The sequence below is a fragment of the Teleopsis dalmanni genome, chromosome 1, assembly GCF_002237135.1.
Source record: "Teleopsis dalmanni isolate 2A chromosome 1, ASM223713v2, whole genome shotgun sequence".
Taxonomy (NCBI): domain Eukaryota; kingdom Metazoa; phylum Arthropoda; class Insecta; order Diptera; family Diopsidae; genus Teleopsis; species Teleopsis dalmanni.
Window position 1 is genome coordinate 46,430,022 of NC_051846.1, and position 14,515 is coordinate 46,444,536.

Genomic DNA, 14,515 nt, shown 5'->3' on the forward strand with positions numbered 1-14,515 from the left:
GATCCGTCCACAAAGCTGAGTCTGCTTGTGTCGATAAGCAAAGGTGTATTGGAAAAGTATACAATAAGGACAGAAATGATAAAATCAATGTTGTGTGGTGAGTCCAATTAATTTCTGTATTAAAAAAATTAATAAAAATTTGAAGCATCCTTTTGAATTTTTTTATTTTTATTAGCAAAGGTTTTTCAAACTGAACTTTTAATCCACTTCATTGTTCATTTTCTTGCTTGTGTTAAAAATATTAGATAAGTTGCTTTACATAAGTGTCATGTATAAATGTGTAATATATATTTATTATAAACATTCATATACCTATAGACATTCATATATCATATATACATTCATATTAAGTTCGTTAATGTTCGCTACAATTCGTTACAATTGTTAGTTCTCACTATACTGTGCTTGTTCGTGAAACTTAGCACTGGTTAATATAAATGGTTTTTTTAGTAACTTTTACAAAAATTAAATGAATTTTTAAAATATCAACAAAATCATATACTCGTATGTTGGGGTTTATTAGTTCGCATTATCGTGTTGAGATTATATATAGCAATGCTATTGCGTTTATTTGAATAATATAACATTTGATAATTGTTATTCACCGATTCTAAAAAAAAATTTAGAAATCATTTAAGTAAGATTTTATGGTATAAAATTTAACAAAATGAAAAACTAATGATATCAATTACATATTCTGCAAGTGTAAAGTCTCTTATTATAAGAATTAATATTGGGAATCGTTTTCAATATTAGTATATATATGCAGCACAAAAAGTACGTCACTAAACTGTTATAGTAGATATAATGTATATAATGTCTTTGCGGCTTATATGAGTGATATATAAGCAAACTTTCATGCGCCCTACACTAATTTATCAGATAGACCATTGCAAATAGATCAGATAAAACATTACTTATAGATGTCATTACGAGTGCAATGCAAGTTTGTTACTAAACTCATAATTCATTACAATCAGTGGCTTTAACAACACGTGTCAGGCCTTAATCGAGGAAGATAAAGTCACCTTCACATACTTCTGTTTTTAACTGTCGCTTATCAGTTGTTGGTGAGTTGTTCTTCATTATCTTATTCCTCAAGATTTAATATTTAGTTAAGTTGATGAAGGGGTATTATTATATGGTATTACTATGGTATTATTATTATTGATGCTCGCTGCGACACCTTACCAGTTGTTGGTGAGTTGTCTTCCATTATTCTTTTCCTCAAGATTCAATATTTAGTTAAGTTGTTAAAGGGTTTTTATTATTATGGCATAATAGTATTACTATTGTATTATTATTATTGATGCCCGCTCCGACACCTTTCTCCGTAAGCGAATCGTCAGTGAACACAATCGCATCATGTTGTTCATCAGCTGATAGGTTTGTTTGATATCCTCCCTGCTCCTTTTATTGCTTAGTTCAGTTTTAAAAAGTTTGGTAAACCTAAACTTTAAATTCGTTGTGTCCCATGGCATTGAAAATTTAGAACACTGTTTAAGAAGAATCTCTTGCGATTTATTTAGATGTCCGTTATGTTTGCTTTCTTCATTCTTAAAACTGCTCTTTCCGACTCCAAGTTTAGCCTGCTATGGTAAATGGGTAACGAATATAACAAAAAAAATTCTGTTTAAAAAGACTTGAATTATTTATAATTTAATATAATTAATATAAAATATAAAAACATATATATAAAATATAAATATAAAATAACAAAAATTTAATATAATATAATATAATATATTTAATATAAAAACAAAAATTTAACATATAGTACATATTCGTATAAATATATTTACATATAAATATTATTATTTACAAATTAATAATATAATGTTATTTTTTTCACTGACACTTCTTCAACTAAAATTAATTAGAACTAGTCTACAACTCTTAAGACAGAAAAATATTAATTTGGAATTGATAAATGAAGTAATTATTCTTTTCTTAATGCAAATACTTCAGCATTCTCATTACAATATCATTTCTCTTCTTCTATATTTATTCTATTTGGAACATATGGATATCGTATTTCATTCAATATCTTTGTTCGTTGGTTCAGTACTTTCAAGTAAATTGAATTATTTTTTTTTTGCAGGTTCATCTAAGGATTCAAATGCAACTGACAATGGAACTACAGATAACTTCGGATTCCAACAACAAAAGCATGCTAATCCATTTGCTCTAAGTTAGTCTCATAAAAAGTATTTCATTTAATATCTTTGTTCGTTGGTTCAGTACTTTCAAGTAAATTGAATTATTTTTTTTTTTTGCAGGTCCATCGAAGGATTCAAATGCAGCTGACAATGGAACTACAGATAACTTCGGATTCCAACAACAAAAACGTGCTAATCCATTTGCTCTTAGTTAGTCTCATGAATCGTATTTCATTTAATGTCTTTGTTCGTTGATTCAGTACTCTCAAGTAAATTGAATTTATTTTTTTTTTTTGCAGGTTCATCTAAGGATTCAAATGCAACTGACAATAGGACTACAAATATCTTCCAATCAAGAAGTATTGCTGTTCCATTTCGTCGTTAGTGTCATGAATCGTATTTCATTTAATATCTCTGTTCGTTGATTCAGTACTTTCAAGTAAATTGGATTTATTTTTTTTTTTTGCAGGTGGTTCATCTAAGGGTTCAAATGCAACTGACTATAGCACTACAAATATCTTCCAATCAACAAGAAGTGCTGTTCCTTTTGGTCTCGGTTAGTCTCATAAATCGTATTTCATTTAATATCTCTGTTCGTTGATTCAGTACTTTCAAGTAAATTGGATTTATTTTTTTTTTTTGCAGGTTCATCTAAGGGTTCAAATGCAACTGACAATAGGACTACAAATATCTTCCAATCAACAAGAAGTGCTGTTCCTTTTGCTCTGAGTTAGTGTCATAAATCGTATTTCATTTAATATCTCTGTTCATTGATTCAGTACTCTCAAGTAAATTGAATTTATTTTTTTGTTTTACAGGTGGTTCATCTAAGGATTCGAATGCAACTGGCAGTAAGTATTTAAAAGTATTTCAATGACCCAACGTTTAAAAATTTTTTTCATAGATTAAGATCGATTTGAATAACCAGTTCTAAAACAACTACATCCAAATCTGAGCCAATCGATATTATTTTTTATATTCTCTATCATAATAGTTAACTAAATTCTACATTAGAAGCAAATACACTGAAAAATTAAAAAGTTTTTCTAAAAAAAATCGTCGATTTGTATAACATAACATATGTCTATTAAATTGAAATTATTAATTTTATTTAATTAAATATTTTAGAAATAAAGAAAGTTTTCTAACATAAATATGTGTTTGAATCGGCAGTGTATATGGCAGCTATTTCTAAATCTACACCGATTAAAAAAAAATTTTGTTTATTATCTTATATGAATATAAGTTTTTTGTATACCAAATTTTATTTAAATATATTTATTAAAAGTGGGGAAATGCTATTTTTAATTTTTCATGTCATATGGCAACGAACAGGATATACCTGTTCATTTCTGCCAATCCGACTAATGGTTTATATTCGAAACATTTGTGCCAAAATTTCATTCGAATAACTAAATCATTGAGGAGCTGATTTTAACTAAAACTAATTGACAGACAGATCAAGCTTATAAGAAATACATATACTTTATAGGGTATATGATGTTTAAATCCAATGCAAAACTCTTGACAAACCTCATACACATTTTTTTGTGAAGTGTTTTGTAAACTAAAAGTCAATGATTTTAAAATAATTTTTCTGCTATAATACGAGTATCTGTGAAAAATATATCTTTTGGTGATAATTCATTAAAGACAACTTACAGAAAACTTTATTTTCTTTTACTCTACTTTCTTTTACTAATCGATTAGACGATATACAACAAACTAATCAAGTAAACACTTTATATACTCTATTTCCTTCTATTGATAAATGTGAAAGCATTTTATGCGAGTTTCTAAAATCTCAGTAAAGTAATTAAAGTGATAAATACCTGACAAAACAATCTCAATCTTCTCGAATAGCCAAGCTGTCATTAAATTACTGGTAGGCACCACAGTTACATCAATTATAGCTCGAAATTGCCGAGCTTCCCTTAATGACTTAGCTGATGCGTCAGTGTCTATGGTAAGTTATATAGGCCCCTGGACATAGGGATACCTCGGACAATTGCAGGCCGGACGGCAGGCACTCTTCTGCCTAAGATTCACTTCTCAGATATGGGCGTCCTACTTCTAATAGTTAAACTGACAAACAAAATTGTCTGAACATAGCCAAGTCAAACAAAACAGATGAATTCTGCTGTCAGATCCCTAGTTTGAGCTGGTCTATACTTGGAGATAAAATACTTGGAGTCTGATTTTAATTACGAAATTCGCTTAGACGATGTGGAACCAATTGCATTCAAACAATTCAAACACTGCATTTATTACCGCAAAAAACCAATTTTAAACTCTCTAAATGATTGTCTGCAGTTGGCTTATGTAAGTCAAAAATATATGATTAATTCATTCCTAAACGAGTGTCTTGCTGCGATAAAGGAGAGGATGAAAAATGTGACCATTTTGAATTTGGCAGAATTTTTTAATTCTCCACTTTTTATTACTCAACGTGATTTGATTCAGTCAATAAAGTTAACGAGAGAGAACAATGATTTGCTTCGAACTTCTCCGGTATATAATATACCTGCACCAAGATTTATAATGCTTATGGACAAACTTTCATCTTTTCTTTCTAAATCAGAACGTTTCCAAATGGTTGAGAATTATGTTGAAAAAAATTATATGTCGAAACAGATGAACAATATGGATTTGAATAACGGAAAGTTATCGTATTCAGTACAGCATATAATTGACACGCTATTGGCAAATGTTAATATTTTAAATATGAGCGCAAAAGAATTCTGCGCTGGGCCATTGCACTGTTCCTTTATAGATCCGTCCACAAAGCTGAGTCTGCTTGTGTCGATAAGCAAAGGTGTATTGGAAAAGTATACAATACCCAGCGGGACTTTCAGCGCTGAGGAAATCGAATGGTAATGCCTAGCGCTGATTATTCAAAGGAAACTCCTAATTACTTTAACACGTGCATGTCATTGCGGGCAAGCGCTGAATCGTTCAATTACCTTTTCAAATTTGTAATGCAACATTTCAGCGCTGACATGCCCGCTTACCTTTTCGAATTTGTAATGCAACATATCAGCGCTGACATGTTCGCTTACTTTTTCGAAATTGTAATGCAACATATCAGCGCTGACATGTTCGCTTACCTTTTAAATTTTACCTATGCTATTGATTTTTAAATAAAATACTATAAATTTTTTTGGATAAATTATATTTTATATTTATGTTTTATAAAATTAAAATATTAATATTTACATAAAAAAATATAACATACTTATATATATGAATATTTTTCTGTGAAATTGTTACTAAAACCTTGAAGAGATTTCCAGACTCGACTCGATCACTTGTTCCGGCTTACCATCTGTACTTAAAGCATCTGTAAATACAAAAGTATGTTATTGTATACGCTAAAGTTAATTATGTACAATATACCATACCAAAAAGTGCTGCTGTCACATTCTCTAACGCTCTTAAGGACTTCTTGCCTTGGGTACCATTCTCCAAAATTCCACGAAATCTTTGTTGTTTTTTAATAACGCGTCTCATTGATGCAGTCTATAAATAACGTAATAGATGAAAAGAAATGTATGAATTAATAAAATTGTTACATGTGAAAATATTAACAAGTTGAAATTGAAAGTAAGAAACATATATAATTTAACTTACAACTACTTCAACGGCAGTGATTTCTTCATTAAATTGAATTAAATCCTCCTCAGTTTGAATTGTAAAATTTTCCAATTGAAACAGCTGACTACATGACTACAGCTGATTACCCCTTGCTTTAGAATGACTGCATTCGCAGCACATTGGTCAATTAATCGTTCTTGACGCAGTAGCATCTACATAATACAAAACAAAAATTTCAATTATCATTTTAAATATATTTACTTAATTTTGCATATACTTACAGTGAGTTTATGATAAATTCACAAATTATATTTTATTTATATTTTTAGCTTTTATTTTGTTCACTGCACGCACTTCACTGAAATCAAAAGCAGACTAAATGTATACAATGTAGGCAAAACAAGAAATTCTTAATACTCCTTTGCTTTTCTTCTTCATTCTTTTATAATTTCAACCCCGAAATTGCCTGAGTTGAACACAAATGTCGAAAACAAAGAAAAATTAAAACGAAGAGCTATTACCTCCTCGCTTACTTTTTCAGCGCTGGCATAATGGTGCCGCTGGGTAAGGACAGAAATGATAAATTCAATGTTGAATGGTGAGTCCAATTAATTTCTGTATTAAAAAAATTAAGAAAAATTTGAAGCATCCTTTTGGAATTTTTTTATTTTTATTAGCAACGGTTTTTCAAACTGAACTTTTAATCCACTTCATTGTTCATTTCCTTGCTTGTGTTAAAAACATTAGATAAGTTGCTTTACATAAGTGTCATGTATAAATGTGTAATATATATTTATTATAAACAAATATATGTACATTCATATTAAGTTCGTTAATGTGTTCGAAATGTAGGAGATATCACAAAACATTAATTCATATTTTTTTATAAGTTTAACAAAGATATTCAACTCATATTCATTTTTCTGAGAAAGAATCAGACTATCCCTATAGAAAGCTCTTAGTTAATGTTCAATGGAGATTAGTATTGTTAGTCATTCTTATAATATCATTTGATACTAGTTCTTGGACTTCATTTATGTTTGATATGAACCAGATGAAGAATTGCTTTCTGAAAACCAGTTATTAATTCCAACTTGATATTGGTTTAGGCTAATAAACTTAGCAATTTCATTGTTGAATAAGCTATTGAGATAACCTTAGACAGTTAAGATTTACAAATAGTTTGTAAGGATCAAATTTTACGTTATAATTTAAACCCACAAATCGCATCGATAGTAAATATAAACGGGAAATTTCATATTTTTTAGTTATTATTTGGCAGCAAAATTGCCAAATCGTTCTATTTGGAATTTCTTCTGTTCAAGGTAAGTCGATTATGTTAGTGACAACAATGAAAGCTCGGACTAGTTGGTCTAAGCATATGATGGTTCGTTTGGCCTTTACTAACAAACACAATTTGAATGGCTGAACTGGTTTGGGTGAAGTGATGGTGGTCGAATTATCTTCTGCTTGGCTTATGCTGGCGTAGGGTAATTTCACCAGTTATCCAGACTTCCATTTGGCCATAGCTGATGGAGGAATGGATGACGAGTCACCGACACTATTAAAAGACATGTAAGTCTACGAGCTTTTGGCGATTGTTGACAAGCGTGCCCAGGCGTAACATCGGGAAGGGATCTTTGCCTGGTTATAGCTGACAATGTCTGCATTGTATTGTTAGCGAGTTTCCTCTAAGGTTTATTTCTTTAAGCTATTTGGAATTTTTTCTGTTCAAGGTTTTACATTGTTGATTTCAACGATCTCAACATTTTCAACGATTTCGACGATTACAACGCTTCCAACGCTTACGGTCTTGAATCTATTTCTACCTATAACTTTAAGGTTTTTTTTAAGACAAATAATAAATGTTATCATAAAACATAAAACACAAGTGTCTCCTTCTTTTATTATATTAATTTCTTATAACGAACCCTGGTATACTCGCTGAGTTATACCCCAGCTATAGAGAGGGCCGGAAAGGTCGTTACAAGTTTGCATTTAATATTTCTAATTAGTGATGCCACATAGTCCATTGAGGGAAGGGAATGTGTTGACTTTGGTCATTCATATTACCGAAACCATGGTTACCAATGACATGATTAAGGTATTCATATTTTGTCCCGATTCTAGCGCTTAAATCTCTCATTATAAATTTGAAATCTTTTTTCGACAATTCAAGTAGTATATCGCTAAACTTGACATGCAAACCCACTTTAACGTTTTCCTCAGTATCTTTAGTTGACCCATAGCATTAAATCGTTGATAAGATTTTACTCCATACATCAATGTCCTTGTCAATATACGTAAATTTACGAACTTAAAAACCCCTATGTACACTTCTTCATTCTTGCCGCCAGTTTGCTTGGACAGTAAAGCGTTTTTACTATATAAATTATAAATCTTATTCCGTTTTCACTGCCTTGTTTTCGTTATAAAATTTGGATTCCATTCTTCTTTATGGACTTTCGGAAAATCATTTATTTAAGTTCAGGTACGATGAGCTTTTTTACTATATAAATTATAAATCTTACTCCATTTTCACTGCCTTGTTTTAGTTATAAAATTTGGATTCCATTCTTCTTTATGGCCTTTCGGAAAATCATTTATTTAGGTTCAGGTACGATGAGCGTTTTTACTAAATAAATTATGAATCTTATTCCATTTTCACTGCCTTGTTTTCGTTATAAAATTTGGATTCCATTCTTCTTTATGGACTTTCGGATAATCATTTATTTAAGTTCAGGTACGATGAGAGATCAGTCAATCGACAAAGAGGTGTGGCATGTTATGAAATTTAGTAAGACATGTGTTTGCGGATAAATTATAGATGGTTGCATTCAACTTTTGCATTTTCATGCAAAGGACTCATTACGCTGACCCTGAGACGGCTCGATCTCGGTAATTTATAATAACAAGTTCGCCACTTGATATTTTACTGGGCGACTAAACGGAATAAAATAAGTTTAAATTTTAAAAATAAATTATGAAATTTTTCATAAAATTTCTAATGACATTTGAATAATATTTATGTTATAACAAATGAACACTCCTTACCCCGCGATGACCTTATGTATTTGAAAAAAAACCACTAACACAGCAATATAATCAATTATATTTTCTTGCTATTTGTCTCCATTTTTATTGAATTTTTTACTTTAATTAGTAAAATTGAATTATTATTAAATTATTATTTTAATATTGATATTTATAAATAAGTTGCGTTCTTCTTGTGATTAAATATTGAAAAGTAAAATTACACATTAAATACCAATATTCTTGACATTACTATAACATTTCTAATTATGTATATATGCTATAGGTATATACCATTATGACATATATAATTTTTTTATTTACCAATAAATATGTATATAAATATGTACACTAAATCAACAACATTTATTTAATACTCGTAATAAATAAGTTTCGTTTTTAATTCAATTTTTTTTAATTTTAAAAATTTTTTGATTTTTTTTTTTGGCTAAAAAACCAGACAATAATTGACTGGATATGCTAACTTCTTTCTCATTGCACCTACTAAAATTAATTAATTTGTAATAATTTATAATTTAATTCAAAATTTATTTAATGAAATTAAAATTCACATAAGCAGTAAATAAATTAATTAAAAAAAATTTTAATTAAGTAAATTAAAGTTTTAGAGGCTTTCACACATTTTTTTCTGATTTTAAAAATAATTGAATTTTTAATTGAATTTTTTATTACTTTTTTAATTAATTATTTATATTTTCATTGTGTGTAAATATTTTTTTGTTTTTGCAAATTTACTAATATTAAATGTAGTCATAGTATTTTTTTTAAGTTTTTGCGCTCATTTTCCCACTACAATGCTCGGTGCAATTTTTCTTAAATTTGTATTTAAGTATATTATTTTTATCTTTTGTAAATATTCGTGTGATAATTATTTATAGTGCTTTAAATTTTACATTATTTTAATAATTGTTTCTTAATTTCATACTAAACTACTAACAAACTAGCGTTCTGTCTATATCAATTGCCTTTGAAGATTTGCTTTAGTTCATATCCATCATTTGTGGTGATCGCTTACCCCAGCCAGCATGCAATTTCTGCCAATCCTTGTTTGCGCGTTTGCCCCACATGCCTTTAAGGTTATTCCAGCCAGGTTCACGTTTACCCCAAGCACCTTAAATAAAATGATTAAATAAAATTTATTCATTAAAATAAAATATATAAATGCACGCCTTAAATATTAACCTCTAAACTTATTCCAGGCTGGTGCATTACGACGTTTGCCCCAAGCCACATTCATATTCTTCCAAGTACGTTTTTCATTCAAAAAGCCATCATTCTCTTCTGAGTCATTTATTAAACCTGTTTCTTCCATTTGTCCCTGGTTGTTCAAGCGATCTAAAATTGCTGCATTTGTCAAATAAATTAAAGTGTACTTCATGAGTGGATCCGTATTATCGTTGCCGTCTAAGAGCACTGGCAACCAACGCTCCGCTAAAAATACTTCATCTTCAGCATCATTGCGATTTGACTCGGAAATTGACCGCTTTCCCCATGATCCTTGCAACGATTGCCAAGCACGTTTTTCGGCTTCATTTACATTTTCGACAATTTCATTTCCCAAATTCCCATTGTTGAGATTTTCATGGAGTGCCAAATCTGGTGGAAGGGTAGCACATGTTGCTACTGCAGCTATTAAGAGTTGCGCCAGAAAAACTAAAATGCTACATTTAGTTAAGTGTTTATAGCTTGAATTTAAATGAAGATTAGGCATTTTTGCTTTTGGTTATATGAGGAGCTGAAAAATAAATTAAATAATTTTTTATACATAAAAGAAGAAAAATTTTTTGTATTATATCTAATATCTAGCACCAATAAACAAGCACAAACTGTCGGTGATGGTTAGATTAAGTCTTGTCATATAAATACTTTTTGATTATAATATGTAATACATCGGGTGATAGTGATTCACTGGCAGTACCACTAATGGAAAATTCATATAAATTTATAAAAAATAAAAAGTGGCAACTTTCAAATAATAGTCCATTTTATCACATTTGAAAGATTACTCATTTAGTTGCAGTTATAAAGCCTTAGTGACACTAGTTTTTATATTTTCCAACCAACGAATTTGAAGTAATTTTTTGTCCTGATTTATCATTGCTGTTATCCGGATTCTACTCCATCGAGAAAATGGTGAAAAAGTGATGCCACTGGAAAATATTTAAAAAATTCGACAAAATCGTTTTCCCCAACCGTTAAGTGAAATTACAAAAGACGCATTTTAAAGATCTGAAAGAAACATGTCCGCTTCATTTTGGATGAGTATTTCTCAATGAGAAAGCTTTTTTCAAAGTGGGTGCTGCGTCTGCTGACAATTGGACATAAACATTAACGTGTCAAGCTGTTAAAGTGAGTTAAAAAATTTTTTTTCATCGGTATGTACCAATGGATGAAACTTCGTTCTACTACTTCTGTACAGAGTTAAATCGGCAGTCAGCGGATTTAGCCAAAAACACAACAGATAGATGGCAAGGTTATGGGGTCGATATTCTGAAATTTGTTCATGGATTACCTCGAAAAAGGAGATATCATTATTGATGATTTCTACATCGCTCAACTGGTGCCAGTTGTTTGAAGAAGGAAACTGCGAAACAACGTCCCGATATGAAAAAGAAAAAGTTTTCTTGCATCACAACAATGCCCCGTGTCACAAGTCGTTGACTACCATGACCAAATTATACGAAGTACAGTTCAAATTGTTTTCGCACTCATCGCGTATTCACGAAATTTAGCTTCATCCGGTTACCACCGGTTCGTAGACCTTAAAAATATGCTCCAAAGAAAGAAATATGACTTTGATAAAAAAGTTATAAGGAAACTGTGGTACTTTTGAAGATCTAAGATGAATGATTCTTCAGAAGAGGCATCGAAATATTTTGTTATTTTTGATTGTTAAATCTGGATTAACTTTTTCAATTGAGATTCTCTTTTTGTGTAAATTTCATTTTTAATATATAAATCTCGACACTCGAGATTAACTTTTAGATATTTTGCCAGAGTAGCGATTTGCCTGAAATCAACAGCTGTTTTATATAAGTTGACAGCCAAAGTGTGAATTAATTCGACATATGTATATATGAAGTATATGAACGCTTACTAATATAACGACAAAAATATTAGATTACTCTAAAGAACTTCAATAAGGCAACAATAATTAATTTTATAGGCATTATTCTATTCATCTTGAAGGAGATTACATTGATAAATAAATTTGATTTTCCCCAAAAAGTTCTTGTTTTATTGGTTATCCTAAGGAGTTATCAGCCTAATCTGACTAATCTTAGAATATGACTAATCTCAGTTTAGATAAAATTTAATATTAGATTAAGATAACTAATGATGGATATTTGGCAATATCTGAAACAGTGGTATGTTCAACTCAAGAATTCACTTCATTCACTTCATTTCAAATATTTTATATTCTTGTAGATTTGAAAATTTTATCACTATTACTATCTTTTTCTATTCGAAATAGATTTCATGTAATAGAGCATCATATTCTTATATTAAATTAATGTACTTTTTAGTTATGTTTAATGATTTAAAGGTTAACCTTTAAAAAAGACCGCTGTATAAAATGTATATATAAAATTCTGTTAAAAAATTTAACTATCTGGGAAATAATAGAATAATAAAATAAAATGCATTATGTCTTCAATATTAATCCTAAACAAAACTGACGTCTTTAATTAAGAACAAATATGAAATGTTCTAATTTCAGTTATGATTAAACAGAACACACACTATCTATGCGTATTTGTGTAATACACACTTGTGTCAATAAATGTCAATATTTTAACACAAACTACACTCAAAGGTTCTTCACGTATTTGCACAGCTAGAGAAATATGAAACAAAAAATAAATAAATGAAATAAAATAAACTAGGAAGAAATCAAGAGTCAATTAAGGCATTTAACCGACACTCTTCCCAGGGGAAAAACTTAAATTCATAAAAATCATTTCCGCTCATTGATACCACTGCGGTTGCACTAACAAACCAACCAATAACAATAACCTACTACCCACACAACGGAACACTAACAACATCTAACAACCTAATTGAAAAGGATCACACGGGGAATATTTCACTTACTTCTCTGCCTTAAACAATTTTAACTCATGCCGGTACGCCAACGGCTATGGCCTAAGGTTTAAAAGGTATCCATAACTGCTTGAAATTATGGCCTATAAATGTACTCGCATACGCACGCTGGCATTTATGGCCACCTACCAATCCGCATCCAAGCATGCTCACTGTGTTAATGGCCACCGCAATGCGTGTCATGGGCGCAAAGTGACAAGGTACATCAAGCATTGGAGAGTATCTCAAGTAATGTTAGAATGTATGCAAAAAACAAAATATAATAAAACAAAAACAAAAACAAAAATTAAAATGTAAATTAAAAGAACAAGAAAGTAGTTAAGTATTTAAATTGGTTGAACTGTGTTCCGTTGGCGTTTTAAGTGCTAATAATCTTCAGTGCGGTCTGAGAAATTCATCATACGCCACGTTGTGCCTGTGATGGCCATTCATTTTAGGTTTGTATATATAATACATATACAATTTTATTTTTTGCTTTATTTACATAAATATTTATACGCCTCTGAAGTGTGTATATGAAAGGTTACGTACTAAATTTTTATTATGTATTTTCCCTGTTCAATATTCATCGATTTGCACTTTAATCTTTTATGGTGCATTAAGAATTTAATGGCTGCCTAAGGATGTGCTCTATTAACGAAAATTAACAAAGTTCTTTCCCTAATGCGTATTAATTTGTAATTATATTATTAGTATAACTAATTTTTTTGATTATTAATTATTATTAATTAATAACTAATTAACCGTGTAATATAATTAAAAATGTTTGCTTTGAAAAAAATTTTTTATTAGAAGATGATTACTTTTAGTATTGTAATAATAGGAGAACAGACAGAGCCCTAAAATTATTCACAAAAATTGATACGTTGCTCAACCCCGCCCTAACAAACCTTAAGTCCACCTCAGGACGCACAGAAAGATATGCTGAACTACGGTCCATCATCAGTTGGAAGATAAATAAATGATAGTGATTCTAGTATAATTCAAGTTTAGTGTGGGGCAGGAATAAGCCCCCCAGCCACAAAAGAGTATAAGTGCGCAATAGCACTAACTCAAATCACAACAACAACACAATAAAAATCAAAGTGATGTATACCTATCTTAACGCTAGTATAAAAATTTAAAAGTGAATGAAGAAATAATTCTGTCTTTTTTATATATAAACGAGTTTTTATATTTTATCTTAATTTATTCATTGCGGTCTCAACCCGAAGATGATACTTTGGATATATTAGTCAGTAGTACGTCCTATCATAACATAAGGTTGTCTAGTCTGGTGGTAAAAGGTCACACGGGCTGGATCTATTACTATTTGCACGAAGCTTCAAAGCTCGTGGTGTGAGGACTGTAGTACTTAAGGATCCATTTAAGTTGACACCACATACATATTTAATCTACGTCTGCGCTTAGTGTGCTCCGATTAAAAATCTACATTAGCAAAGTTTTTCCTAACTATTGTCAATGAATATTATTAAAAACATTCGGAGCACATGGAGACTATATAACAGAAATCCATCGCTTTGGCAGAAAATTTGAGGTACACTTACCATCATGTTCAACGTGGGAAAATAGAGGCTCACATTTTGACCCAAAAAGTTTGGTTT

General features: G+C 30.2%; 2 protein-coding genes across 4 annotated transcripts in view; one reads left to right on the plus strand and one right to left on the minus strand.

Annotated features, from left to right (window-relative positions):
* The window catches only part of LOC119677693, a 44,104-nt gene extending 40,890 nt beyond the window's left edge, over window positions 1-3,214 (plus strand). For all 3 annotated transcript variants that reach the window (XM_038089537.1, XM_038090336.1, XM_038091939.1), the window contains 4 exons: window positions 2,629-2,715; window positions 2,805-2,888; window positions 2,978-3,010; window positions 3,064-3,214. In XM_038089537.1, coding sequence (XP_037945465.1) covers window positions 2,629-2,715; window positions 2,805-2,888; window positions 2,978-3,010; window positions 3,064-3,068 — 209 coding nt within the window. In that variant the 3' untranslated portion in view covers window positions 3,069-3,214. The remainder of the gene's footprint in view (window positions 1-2,628; window positions 2,716-2,804; window positions 2,889-2,977; window positions 3,011-3,063) is intronic.
* Window positions 3,215-9,522: 6,308 nt separating this feature from the next.
* On the minus strand, window positions 9,523-10,538 carry LOC119672332 (allatostatins MIP-like). The gene is made up of 2 exons (XM_038083350.1): window positions 9,990-10,538; window positions 9,523-9,918 (listed from the first exon to the last, which is right to left on the minus strand). The coding sequence occupies exons 1-2, from the start codon at window positions 10,516-10,518 to the stop codon at window positions 9,788-9,790; spliced, it is 660 nt and encodes a 219-aa protein (XP_037939278.1). The 5' UTR covers window positions 10,519-10,538; the 3' UTR covers window positions 9,523-9,787.
* Window positions 10,539-14,515: the final 3,977 nt, after the last annotated feature.

Excerpts from the sequence above, each read along its gene's own strand:
- LOC119672332 (XM_038083350.1), bottom strand. The coding sequence starts at position 10,518 with ATGCCTAATCTTCATTTAAATTCAAGCTATAAACACTTAACTAAATGT. Across the intron at positions 9,919-9,989 it reads AGCCTGGAATAAGTTTAGAG|GTGCTTGGGGTAAACGTGAA; the intron begins GTTAATATTTAA and ends ATTTTATTTAAG.